General features: G+C 42.7%; 1 protein-coding gene across 5 annotated transcripts in view; it reads right to left on the reverse strand.

The window, feature by feature from the left end:
- The window catches only part of LOC135514189 (astrotactin-1-like), a 278,864-nt gene extending 271,373 nt beyond the window's left edge, over nt 1–7,491 (reverse strand). For all 5 annotated transcript variants that reach the window (XM_064937505.1, XM_064937488.1, XM_064937496.1 and 2 more), the window contains exon 1: nt 7,086–7,491. In XM_064937505.1, coding sequence (XP_064793577.1) covers nt 7,086–7,368 — 283 coding nt within the window. In that variant the 5' untranslated portion in view covers nt 7,369–7,491. The remainder of the gene's footprint in view (nt 1–7,085) is intronic.
- Between the last annotated feature and the right edge of the window lie 6,438 nt (nt 7,492–13,929).

The raw sequence follows: 13,929 nt of genomic DNA on the forward strand, positions 1-13,929 counted from the left end.
TCAGCAAACATTGTCTTTAGCAAACTAAGTGAGCTACTACTACTGTCATTGCTCGGCATGTGCAGCTTCCCCTTTTCAAGATGATTTTATACGTATCTAGACACATGGCCTCCTTACGATACAGGAACGATATGTTTAGATGCACTTACACTGCACTAATATTTTCCATTCTAAATGATAAAATGCTGCTGATGGAGTGGGCCTCTTTGAGCTGGATCTGTATGAGCTGACTTTTCTCTGTGTGTGTGTGTGTGTACATTGTGTATGTATGTTATCTATGGTGTATGTAGGCATCTGAGCTGAGCCATAAGGGTGACTGGGCATCTACTATCTCACTATCAGAATAGGGGGGTGTATGTATTTGTCATTTTTGCAGATTAAGTGTTTGAGCTAGTATTGTATTAATATTTACCTTAAGAAATGAACTACAGTATGACATAGAAGATGACTATATAGTGTAGCCGGTGTGAAATGGCTAGCTAGTTAGTGATGTGCGCTAGTAGCGTTTCAATCGGTGATGTTTCCTGTTTCCTTTGCTCAGCAAGGGCTGCAGCTTTTGTGGAGCGATAGGTAACGATGCTTCGTGTGAGACAGTTCATGTCTATGTGTTCAGAGAGTCCTTGGTTCAAGCCCAGAAACAATGTTACAATAGCACAACTTTGGAATTCACCCCCATCAACCAAAATCAAATCAAATCATAATGAGCTTCTTAACTCTTGGTGCTTTGGCCATGCAGTGCGGCTCGCAAAAGTGATTGCTATCCTCTTTATGTAATTAGAAACTTTACCCTGTATATCTAAAAAATGACCATATATACTGATTGTTTAAAGCAAAAATACCAAAACTATTGCTGATGTTGAACCTGAACAATTGAAATAAAATCGAATGTAAGCCCCGATCTGCAGGTATAGCCAGATGAGTGTTGTCTCCAGTGGCTTAGCCTACCTTTATTCCAGTAAAATACCATTTTCAACAGCACATTTCACAACAACAACCTAGCAAATTACAATGTTTATCACTCAACTAATAACACCTAATTTTGCATAAGCCATTTTACAAGCATTTGAAGGCCGAAGGTGCTGCGTATATGTGCAAGATCAGGAATAGGCCTACCTCTCTTTGGTCAGCGTGTGAAGCTGGGCACAGTGCACAGTCTGACTAGGCTACTGTTATTGCCTGGGGTTGTTAGGCATGCAAAATGACTGTCAACACAGTAACATGTTTAGTTTGACACTGAAGGACAGGATGCATCAGTTGTCACAAAAGTGCTCCCGAGTGGCGCAGCGATCTATCCCGAGTGGCGCAGCGATCTAAGGCACTGCATCTTCAGTGCTAGAGGTGTCACTACACACACCCTGGTTTGAATCCAGGCTGTATTACAACTGGACGTGATTGGGAGTCCCATAGGGCAGCGCAAAATTGGCCCAGCATTGTCCGGGCTTGGCCAGTGTAGGCTGTCATTGTAAATAAGAATTTGTTCTTAACTGACTTGCCTAGTTAAATAAAAAAAGATGAGAGGCATTTTTGGAAGGTAGAAAAAAAGTAATATGAGCAACAACAAAAAAAGTGAATTCATAATGTTTGAATACATTTTCTGACCGGTGTATGCTGCATTTGTCACGTCCTGACCTTAGTTCCTTTTTTATGTCTCTATTTTAGTTTGGTCAGGGCGTGAGTTGGGGTGGGCATTCTATGTTTTGGTTCTGTGTGTTCTATTTCCAGGTGTTTGGCCTTGTATGGTTCTCAATGAGAGACAGCTGTCAATCGTGGTCTCTGATTGAGAACCATAATTAGGCAGCCTGTTTTCCCACTATGGGTTGTGGGTAGTTGTTTTCCGTTTCAGTGTTTGCACCATACGGGACTGTTTTGGTTTTCATTTATTCTCTTGTTCTTTTGTATTTAGTGTTCAGTTAATTAAAGGAAATATTAATAAGAACCACGCTGCGCTTTGGTCTACTCCATCTTCCTCAGACGAACATCGTTACAGCATTTGGATCGATTTGAGGACCCACTAACCGATGAACTCATATCCAATGTGTATTGGTGAATCGTTACATCCCTAGTCATTACTACATGATACTAGGCAAATCACAAATACTTGCTACGCCAGTATGGCGGTATGTGATAGAAATCAGAGCAATGATCTAGCAGACATGCCTCGTTTTGAGTGGGATATGTTAGCGGTAACATTGTTGATACATGGCCCCTCCCACAAATTTGCTGCAATGTGACTTGCAGAGCATACTCCATTAGTGATGTGAATTGGGTGTCGTACTCTTTTGGCCATGCATTCTGAACAGCCAATTTTTGTAATGTACATACTTTTTGTAATGTGTTTTGTAATGTATTTTGTACCCCAATGGCTTCACTTTACACTTAAAAGTTTACACTATAAAGAGTAAAACAAAGTCTAGGGCGATTCCACAATATTTTGGGTATCTCATTTTGTTCTGGCAATTCTCACATAGAAACTTCATTGGGAGGAAGTGTGTTTGAAATGCTTTATACATTTGTAACACAAATGTATCATGATAAAAGTGGCCATTCTAGGCCCTTTCTATACTTATACATACCTCTTGTAAGACCCTATGATCTGTAAACCATACATGATACAGACAATATCTCGCTGTCATTATGCTCCTAGTGTGTGCTCTAAAATATGGAATAGGTCTTGATTCTGAAATAAAAACATTCACATTTGTTTATTCAACATTCAAAAATTAAAAAAAAAAATACATTTGGGGATTTTGTTCATTTTAAGACATATTGTTTGGAACAATATACTCTACAAGTACATAACATTTCCAGAGTGGACTAATTCTGATGGTGTGATACATTTTATGAGCACCACCAACACAGTGAATTGGAAAACGGATTCAAAGAGAACTCCCTCTGCTGGTGAATTGCCGAATGTCCTAAGAGGAGGACTGTGATTGGTTAATGACCCCTTCCGACCCCATGGAATTCGAATTAAAACAATAAAAAAATCCCCATCCAAATCTGTTCCTTTAAGCAAGAGACGTCTTTTTGTGCATGGGCTGCGTCTCAATCCATCGTATCCTCCGATATCGCCCTTCTGCATCTATGGTTAAAGGTGGCAGAGCTAGAGTGGTGTTTGTCAGACCACGAGACATCCTAAAAATCGGTCTTCTCATGAAAACAACGGTTTCACCTACAACATATTATTGAAAGATGTGACTCTCACGAACATGATGATGGTGTTCTCTGTTTTGCTCTAGGATGCCTACAAGCCTCACATTACAAGCCTCACATTTGACTGTATAAAGTTATTATTTGTAAGGAAAACAACAATTCACGTTCAAAGTTATTATTTGTAAGGAAAACAACAATGAAGGCAATGCGAGCACCAGTCAGAAAATGTGCAAGGGGAAAAAGTTTGTGCTAGACTGCGCAAACGTCTCCATACTTGATCTGGGGAAACACTGAGGAGGTGCTTGGGCTCTCATCGAAGAGAGAAGTTTGTCCGGTTCAGCTAAGCCTCAAACATAAGTCGTCCGTAACAGTGAAAGGGCTACTTCCATGTGAACACACCTTCATTCAAAATGATTTAAAATGGACAAGTTGAAATATAGCCTATAGATAAATAGCTGGCAGCGTGTGTCTTCGTTGAGGACAGCGTGGGCTATCTGTTGTGTAACAATCCCATTTTGGAACAGTGAGTGCATTCTGACATCATGTACATAATGATGGGGCAACCGTTAGAGATATTTATACAACGGGTGGGTCTAATCTTGAATGTTGATTGGTTGAAACTGCATTCCAGACGGTGTCTCGTCCACAAGTTACCACCGGCTAAATCTATGATGTTGAAATGCCTATTTACTCTGTTCCATTGGACAGCGCAATCCCCAGAGCACTCACTTCCGTCATCATGAAGTGCTTTGAGAGACTAGTCAAGGACCATATCACCTCCACCCTACCTGACACCCAAGACCCACTCCAATTTGCTTACCGCCCAAATAGGTCGACAGACGATGCAATCTCAACCACACTGCACACTGCCCTAACCCATCTGGACAAGAGGAATACCTATGTGAGAATGCTGTTCATCGACTACAGCTCGGCATATAACACCATAGTTCCCTCCAAGCTCGTCATCAAGCTCGAGACCCTGGGTCTCGACCCCGCCCTGTGCAACTGGGTGCTGGACTTCCTGACGGGCCGCCCCCAAGTGGTGAGGGTAGGCAACAACATCTCCACCCTGCTGATCCTCAACACTGGGGCCCCACAAGGGTGCGTTCTGAGCCCTCTTCTGTACTCCCTGTTCACCCACGACTGCGTGGCCACGCACGCCTCCAACTCAATCATCAAGTTTGCGGACGACACAACAGTGGTAGGCTTGATTACCAACAACGACGAGACGGCCTACAGGGAGGAGGTGAGGGCCCTCGGAGTGTGGTGTCAGGAAAATAACCTCACACTCAACGTCAACAAAACTAAGGAGATGATTGTGGACTTCAGGTAACAGCAGAGGGAACACCCCCCTATCCACATCGATGGAACAGTAGTGGAGAGGGTAGTACGTTTTAAGTTCCTCTGCATACACATCACAGACAAACTGAATTGGTCCACCCACACAGACAGCATCGTGAAGAAGGCGCAGCAGCGCCTCTTCAACCTCAGGAGGCTGAAGAAATTCGGCTTGTCACCAAAAGCACTCACAAACTTCTACAGATGCACAATCGAGAGCATCCTGTCGTGCTCCGCCCACAACCGTAAGGCTCTCCAGAGGGTAGTGAGGTCTGCACAATGCATTAGCGGGGGCAAACTACCTGCCCTCCAGGACACCTACACCACCCGATGTTACAGGAAGGCCATAAAGATCATCAAGGCAACAACCACCCGAGCCACTGCCTGTTCACCCCGCTACCATCCAGAAGGCGAGGTCAGTACAGGTGCATCAAAGCTGGGACCGAGAGACTGAAAAACAGCTTCTATCTCAAGGCCATCAGACTGCTAAACAGCAACCACTAACATTGAGTGGCTGCTGCCAACACACTGACTCAACTCTAGGCACTTTAATAATGGGAATTGATGGGGAATGATGTAAAATATATCACTAGCCACTTTAAACAATCCTACCTAACATAATGTTTACATACCCTACATTATTCATTTCATATGTATACGTATATACTGTACTCTATCATCTACTGCATCTTTATGTAATACATGTATCACTAGCCACTTTAACTATGCCACTTTGTTTACATACTAATCTCATATGTATATACTGTACTCGATACCATCTACTGTATCTTGCCTATGCTGCTCTGTACCATCACTCATTCATATATCTTTATGTACATATTCTTTATCCCCTTACACTTGTGTGTATAAGACAGTAGTTTTGGAATTGTTAGTTAGCTTACTTGTTGGTTATTACTGCATTGTCGGAACTAGAAGCACAAGCATTTCGCTACACTCGCATTAACATCTGCTAACCATGTGTATGTGACAAATAAAATTTGATTTGATTTGTTGCTCAAATACAATAACATTTGTATGTGTTTTGCTGGAGACAAATCCAATTTCCCCTTGTTGGATTAATAAAGTTTATTAAATTCAAATCCACATGGGCATGAAAGGTCTTATGTTATAGAAAAGTAATAGAAAAGCAATTGAATACAAGTGAGCAGCTACTGTAATCCCAGAAGAAGCACTAATACAGTAGTGTGACAAATCATGCTACTCCTGCTAGCTGTAAGCATACAGTATACCAAAACAATGGCTGAATGTAACTATTAGAATGATATCATATTGGCCTGTAACAATACAAGTCCTACATTGGTCCTACTCTGAAACGAGAGTAGGACCAATGCAGAGCTAATTTTGGAATGCTATGCAATCTAGCGGTAAACAGACACTAAATCAATCCCTGGATATCACTATTAGAATGATATCAGACTGGCCTGTGATAACACTATATTGCTGAACTCCAAATGTTTGCCAAGACGACTCAAGTTAGTGCAGGCATGACACCTCTGTCACCAGGATGATACTGCAATGGGAACCTGATAGGCCAAAAATACCTGTCACAACTTTACTACAGCTAGGCTACATCCCAAATGACACCCTATTCCCTATTTAGTGTACTATTTTTGACCAGGGCCCATAAAAGTAATACACTATACAGGGAATAGGGTGCCATTTGTGATGCATACTTAGTCCCACATCACACTTCCTCGCTGCACAGATTGGTCTGCCATGTGAATAGACAATCCCATTCAAAGAGTCCTTTCTGTCAAATCAGCACCATGGACAGCGGCCAGAGTTATAAACAGAACACCACTCTCCCTGTTATTTCCCCTTCCCCATGAGAATGAAAGAACCTTTTATAATAGTGGATTTAGGTATATTTCAAAACCATTGACTTACTTTGTGAACATGTGAAAATGAACATTACTTAAATGTATTGTTGTTTATATTATTGTTGGAGTGGGTTTCAATATCAAGGCTATTCTAAAGAGTTGAGTCTACAATCGAGGCTAATCTATGAATTGTAAACATCACAGGTTGTAGTGATATAGCTCTACACCTGTTAACACTCCCATCAACTAAACACATATATCTATTACTCTCAATGAGGTCATAGGATCTGCAAATAGCTTGAATATTTTGTACATACATTCCTTTACTTGAGTGAGTGGCTATTCCATCATCAATAGGTTCGCGGCCTGCACTTTCAGCTATCAATGCTAGTAATTGATAGCACATAACAAACCTGAAACTAGCAAAGTTGTTGTAAAATGTCAATTAAATTTTTGTATTACTAGTTATTATGCTCGTTTATGTTTGCTATGCATAGGTCTACAGTGCTGATTCGCATTTGAAATAGGCTTATTGTCGTCATGTTTACCTCGACATGTAGCTTACTAACTGTACACTGTGAAATTATGAGGCATTTTAGTTAGGCCTAGTGGGTATTATATTGCATGAACTAATCTCACGTGTAATAATGGACATGGCGGAAGCAGTCTCCTAATAACAATAATAAACAGTTATGAAGCATGGGCATTGCAAGTGAGGATTCTGAACGTTGAGAATGTATTATCCGAACTCACCTAGGACGAAAAAGGGTAGCTCGGTGTTTTCTAGATCGTCCACGACGACTATTTCCCCCGGAAAATCATTTCTGACGGAGAACAGAAGCTTGGGCTCGGAGGCCGACGGACTATGCATGATGCTCAGGTCGTTTTCTCTCAAAAACGGCAGCGCAGACACGGTGACGCTTTTCATTTTGCATTCCAAATCTTGGGAATGGTCCTCGTCGGTATTCAAACCTTGAATATTAGCAGCTTTGAAGGCAAGAATCCATGCGAGCGAGAAAAGCAATCTCAGACCCATCCTAATGCTTGAAATCACCGCTGCTTCGTATCTCCCTCTCGTCTCTGTTCAAACCAGCTTCACTTCAATACGGCTGCATGCAGGAGGAAGAAGAGCAAGGGGGATGCGCTTGCAAAGCACACATTTCCGGATTGTTGCCTGCAGAAAATAAACGCCTCTCATTTCGCATAAATCCCCATATGCTCTGTCAGATGATTAAATATTATTTGTGATCATTTCAATGCAGTTTAGGAGTGTGATTGCGGGGAAGGAAAATAAGCGCAGCACTACTGACCCCAATATTGGAATTGTCCACGTCAAGCCATTGGTAATTCTGCTTAACTGTCAGTGAGCCCACTAGACTAGTGCAATATGGGATCATGTTAATTGCGCGCCAAAACGTTCATAGGGGTTTATTATAGGCTTCAGTTACAGCATGTATTTATTTAGTCGTCTTTTGTATTTGTATTTGTTGACTACAGTGTAAATATATTTATTCATGAAAAAATATTACACTTTGAATAAGTAGGCATACACGTGTATGCTTAGGCTTCAGCAGTATTTGTCTAAAAACATATGAGAGACAAATCTGCATATCCTAAAAGTTAAACGCATCATATGAAAATCCACAAAAGAGATCAGACAGTCACCATCTGCCTCCACATATTGTGAGGATTTGCAATGGTCCAAACAAACTGTTCGTATTCATCTGAAAACATCAGCCCTATGTTTTATTACAGCATCTGCCTTGTCAATAAACCCAGAGGTAACTCCGATATGCGAGGTCACCTAAATTGAAAATAGTAAATTATGGATTATCCTACCTTGCTATCATTGAAACATGAAAAGTAAACAATCAATGAATATCAGGAGGACTGGATGGAATAAACACTGCATAACTCAAACTATCACAGACCCCATGCATATATTAATGCGGTGGTTGCAAGAAACTTGCAAGAGAGTGGAGTCATCAATATTCATAAAGAATAAAGTTTGCATGGGGTTTTGCACAGCCTCTAGTCTGATAACCATGGGAGCAGAAAGAAAGAGAACATCTGAGTGGCAAGTGGCAGGTGCAGAGAGGGAGGGAGGACACAAAGTCTGGTTCTAAGAATGATCTCCCTGTGTAATCTTGAGCTCCTTCCAGCATTCAAACAAGGCTTTAGCAAACTGTATAGCGGTTCTGTGATTACATTTTATTTCCAACTGTGACCTGCACCATAATTGAGCGCTCAGGGTGGGACAGAGCAAGACAGCACCAGCACCATTACAATTGCAATCTCTGGTTCTATGATATCCCTTATTTTTGGGTGATCTTTCAGCAGCACATGTCTCCTTGGCAGTCTACGGTGTCTACTATACTTCCCAAATGGCACCCTATTTCCTATATAGTTCACCACTTTTGACTAGAGCCCTATGGGCCCTTGTCAAACAGAGTACTATAAAGGGAAAAGGGTGCCATTTGGGACACAGACAGTTTGTGGATTATTGTTGTCCTCATATTGAAACACCCCTGAGATGAGCAACACCAGCATCAGGTTTTATTTTCTTCAATAACACTCTGGCGTGTCATGTAGCCGGTAATTATGAGAGATTTAGTTATTGAAATGGTTCATCAGTAAAAGTACATCTGGGAGACAAAAATACTTTTTTTTCCAATCTAGGAATTACTCATTTGTGTGCTTGCTATAATGAGCGAATTTGATTTTATGCTCAAACCCCCACCTATACTGTAGACTACTCTGTTTTCATAGAAAGCAAACAGTTGTTTACATGGTTAATTTTGAATGCCAAAAACATTGGGTGTGCTTCATTTGCTATCAAACCCACATCTACACCTCAACTTCTTCACATACTGGTCATGTAAAATGTGTGCCCTGCAGAAAAACTACATTTATTTATTTCACCTTTATTTAACCAGGTAGGCATGTTGAGAACAAGTTCTCATTTACAATTGCGACCTGGCCAAGATAAAGCAAAGCAGTTCGACACATACAACGACACAGAGTTACACATGGAGTAAAACAAACATACAGTCAATAATACAGTATAAACAAGTCTATATACGATGTGAGCAAATGAGGTGAGATAAGGGAGGTAAAGGCAAAAAAAGGCCATGGTGGCAAAGTAAATATAATATAGCAAGTAAAACACTGGAATGGTAGATTTGCAATGGATGAATGTGCAAAGTAGAAATAAAAATAATGGGGTGCAAAGGAGCAAAATAAATAAATTAATTAAATACAGTAGGGAAAGAGGTAGTTGTTTGAGCTAAAATATAGGTGGGCTATGTACAGGTGCAGTACAGCTGCTCTGACAGTTGGTGCTTAAAGCTAGTGAGGGAGATAAGTGTTTCCAGTTTCAGTGCTTTTTGTAGTTCGTTCCAGTCATTGGCAGCAGAGAACTGGAAGGAGAGGCGGCCAAAGAAAGAATTGGTTTTGGGGGTGACTAGAGAGATATACCTGCTGGAGCGTGTGCTACAGGTGGGAGATGCTATGGTGACCAGCGAGCTGAGATAAGGGGGGACTTTACCTAGCAGGGTCTTGTAGATGACATGGAGCCAGTGGGTTTGGCGACGAATATGAAGTGAGGGCCAGCCAACGAGAGCGTACAGGTCGCAATGGTGGGTAGTATATAGGGCTTTGGTGACAAAACGGATTGCACTGTGATAGACTGCATCCAATTTGTTGAGTAGGGTATTGGAGGCTATTTTGTAAATGACATCGCCAAAGTCGAGGATTGGTAGGATGGTCAGGTTTACAAGGGTATGTTTGGCAGCATGAGTGAAGGATGCTTTGTTGCGAAATAGGAAGCCAATTCTAGATTTAACTTTGGATTGGAGATATTTGATATGGGTCTGGAAGGAGAGTTTACAGTCTAACCAGACACCTAAGTATTTGTAGTTGTCCACGTATTCTAAGTCAGAGCCGTCCAGAGTAGTGATGTTGGACAGGTGGGCAGGTGCGGGTAGCGATCGGTTGAAGAGCATGCATTTAGTTTGACTTGTATTTAAGAGCAATTGGAGGCCACGGAAGGAGAGTTGTATGGCATTGAAGCTTGCCTGGAGGGTTGTTAACACAGTGTCCAAAGAAGGGCCAGAATGGCCCAGTATACAGAATGGTGTCGTCTGCGTAGAGGTGGATCAGAGACTCACCAGCAGCAAGAGCAACCTCATTGATGTATACAGAGAAGAGAGTCGGTCCAAGAATTGAACCCTGTGGCACCCCCATAGAGACTGCCAGAGGTCCGGACAGCAGACCCTCCGATTTGACACACTGAACTCTATCAGAGAAGTAGTTGGTGAACCAGGCGAGGCAATCATTTGAGAAACCAAGGCTGTCGAGTCTGCCGATGAGGATGTGGTGATTGACAGAGTCGAAAGCCTTGGCCAGATCAATGAACACGGCTGCACAGTAATGTTTCTTATCAATGGCGGTTAAGATATTGTTTAGGACCTTGAGCGTGGCTGAGGTGCACCCATGACCAGCTCTGAAACCAGATTGCATAGCAGAGAAGGTATGGTGAGATTCGAAATGGTCGGTAATCTGTTTGTTGACTTGGCTTTCGAAGACCTTAGAAAGGCATGGTAGGATAGATATAGGTCTGTAGCAGTTTGGGTCAAGAGTGTCCCCCCCTTTGAAGAGGGGGATGACCGCAGCTGCTTTCCAATCTTTGGGTATCTCAGACGACACGAAAGAGAGGTTGAACAAAGCTAGTAATAGGGGTGGCAACAATTTCGGCAGATCATTTTAGAAAGAAAGGGTCCAGATTGTCTAGCCCGGCTGATTTGTAGGGGTCCAGATTTTGCAGCTCTTTCAGAACATCAGCTGAACAAATTTGGGAGAAGGAGAAATGGGGAAGGCTTGGGCGAGATGCTGTGGGGGGTGCAGTGCTGTTGACCGGGGTAGGAGTAGCCAAGTGGAAAGCATGGCCAGCCATAGATAAATGCTTATTGAAATTCTCAATTATGGTGGATTTATCAGTGGTGACAGTGTTTCCTATCTTCAGTGCAGTGGGCAGCTGGGAGGAGGTGTTCTTATTCTCCTTGGACTTTACAGTGTCCCAGAACTTTTTTGAGTAAGTGTTGCAGGAAGCAAATTTCTGCTTGAAAAAGCTAGCCTTGGCTTTTCTAACTGCCTGTGCATAATGGTTTCTAGCTTCACCGAACAGCTGCATATCACGGGGGCTGTTCGATGCTAATGCAGAACCCATAGGATGTTTTTGTGTTGGTTAAGGGCAGTCAGGTCTGGGGAGAACCAAGGGCTATATCTGTTCCTGGTTCGAAATTTCTTGAATGGGGCATGTTTATTTAACATGGTTAGGAAGGTATTTTTTTTAAATATCCAGGCATCCTCTACTGACGGGATGAGATCAATATCCTTCCAGGATACCCCAGCCAGGTCGATTAGAAAGGCCTGCTCGCAGAAGTGTTTCAGGGAGCGTTTGACAGTGATGAGTGGAGGTCGTTTGACCGCTGACCCATTACGGATGCAGGCAATGAGGCAGTGATCGCTGAGATCTTGGTTGAAGACAGCAGTAATGTGTATTTAGAGGGCAAGTTGGTTAGGATGATATCTATGAGGGTGCCCGTGTTTAAGGCTTTGGGGAGGAACCTGGTAGGTTCATTGATAATTTGTATGAGATTGAGGGCATCAAGTTTAGATTGTAGGATGGCTGGGGTGTTAAGCATGTTCCAGTTTAGGTCGCCTAGCAGCACGAGCTCTGAAGATAGATGGGGGGCAATCAGTTCACATATGGAGTCCAGAGCACAGCTGGGGGAGAGGGTGGTCTATAGCAGACTGCAACGGTGAGAGACTTGTTTTTAGAGAGGTGGATTTTTAAAAGTAGAAGTTCAAATTGTTTGGGTACAGACCGGGATAGTAGGACAGAACTCTGCAGGCTATCTTTGCAGTAGATTGCAACACCGCCCCCTTTGGCAGTTCTATCTTGTCTGAAAAGGTTGTAGTTTGGAATTAAAATGACAGAATTTTTGGTAGTCTTCCTAAGCCAGGATTCAGATACAGCTAGAACAGTGAATAGAACAAACTTAGGGAGGAGGCTTCTAATGTTAACATGCATGAAACCAAGGCTATTACGGTTACAGAAGTCGTCAAAAGAGAGCGGCTGGGGAATAGGAGTGGAGCTAGGCACTGTAGGGCCTGGATTCACCTCTACATCTCAGAGGAATAGAGGAGGAGTAGAATAAGGGTGCGGCTAAAAGCAATGAGAATTGGTTGTCTAGAACGTCTGGAACAGAGAGTAAAAGGAGGTTTCTGGGGGCGATAAAATAGCATCAAGGTTTAATGTACAGACAAAGGTATGGTAGGATGTGAATACAGTGGAGGTAAACCTAGGTATTGAGTGATGAAGAGAGAGATATTGCCTCTAGAAACATCATTGGCACCAGGAGATGTCATTGCATGTGTGGGTGGTGGAACTAATAGGTTGGATAAGGTATGGTGACCAGGACTACATGCTCTACAGTGAAATAAGCCAATAAACACTAACCAGAACAGCAATGGACAAGGCATATTGACATTAAGGAGAGGCATGCTTAGTCGAGTGATCAAAAGGGTCCGGAGAGTGGAGAGATTGGTTGGGGGTCATGGCGATTTAGACAGCTTGCCAGGCCATCAGTAGCAAGCTAGCATAGGATGGACGTCTGTTATTAGCCACCTCTTGCGTTCCGTCAGTAGATTAGTGCGGTTCCGTGTGGTATAGGGGATTAATCCAAATCACACAACAACAAAAATAAAAACAATAGATGTAGCTAGAGGCCCAAGAAGAAAAAACAAAAAAACAATAACAATAAAAATAAAAAAAATGAATAAATTGTCCGATTGTCTATTCAGATAGCAGCCGGTAAGACAGCTAATTGCTAGCAGGCCGCAGATGGGCGCCCAGGCAACGTCGCGACGGAGGAGCCAGCCGGATAACTCCTTCGGGTAGATAACGTCGGCAGTCCAGCCGTGAAGGCCCGGTGGGGCTCCGCGTAGGCAGCAAAACGGTACCGGATAGGTGACCGCAGCCCAGGAGTGATTGATGGAACTCCTCAGCTGGCTAGCTCCGGAACAACTGATGTTTGCTCCGGAATCGCTTTAACTAGCTTCTGATTAGCTTCTGGATTAGCTTCTGGCTAGCTCATGGCTAGCTCCTGGCTAGCTTCAGGCTAGTTTCTGGCTAGTTTCTGACCTAGCTTCTGATTAGCATCTGGATTAGCTTCTGGCTAGCTCCTGGCTAGCTTCTGGCTAGCTCCTGGCTAGCTCCTGGCTAGCTTCTGGCTAGTTTCTGGCTAGCTTCTGGCTAGTTTCTGGCTCGCTTCTTGGAGTTTCTGGCTAGCTTCTTGGAGGATTACAGATTTGAGGTAAATAATACTTTTTTATAAATATCATTTGGTGACGCGGGTTGCAGGAGAGTGTTTTGAAGATGAGTTTATGGAAAATTAAAAAAAAATGTATGAAAAAAGTTGTAAATATATATATATACAGGACACGACAAGACGAGGACAAAAGACGTCTGAACTGCTATGCCATCTTGGGATAATACATACAGTGCCTTCAGAAAGTAATCTACTTCTTTACA

The sequence above is a fragment of the Oncorhynchus masou genome, chromosome 3 (genome assembly GCF_036934945.1).
Source record: "Oncorhynchus masou masou isolate Uvic2021 chromosome 3, UVic_Omas_1.1, whole genome shotgun sequence".
Taxonomy (NCBI): Eukaryota; Metazoa; Chordata; class Actinopteri; order Salmoniformes; family Salmonidae; genus Oncorhynchus; species Oncorhynchus masou.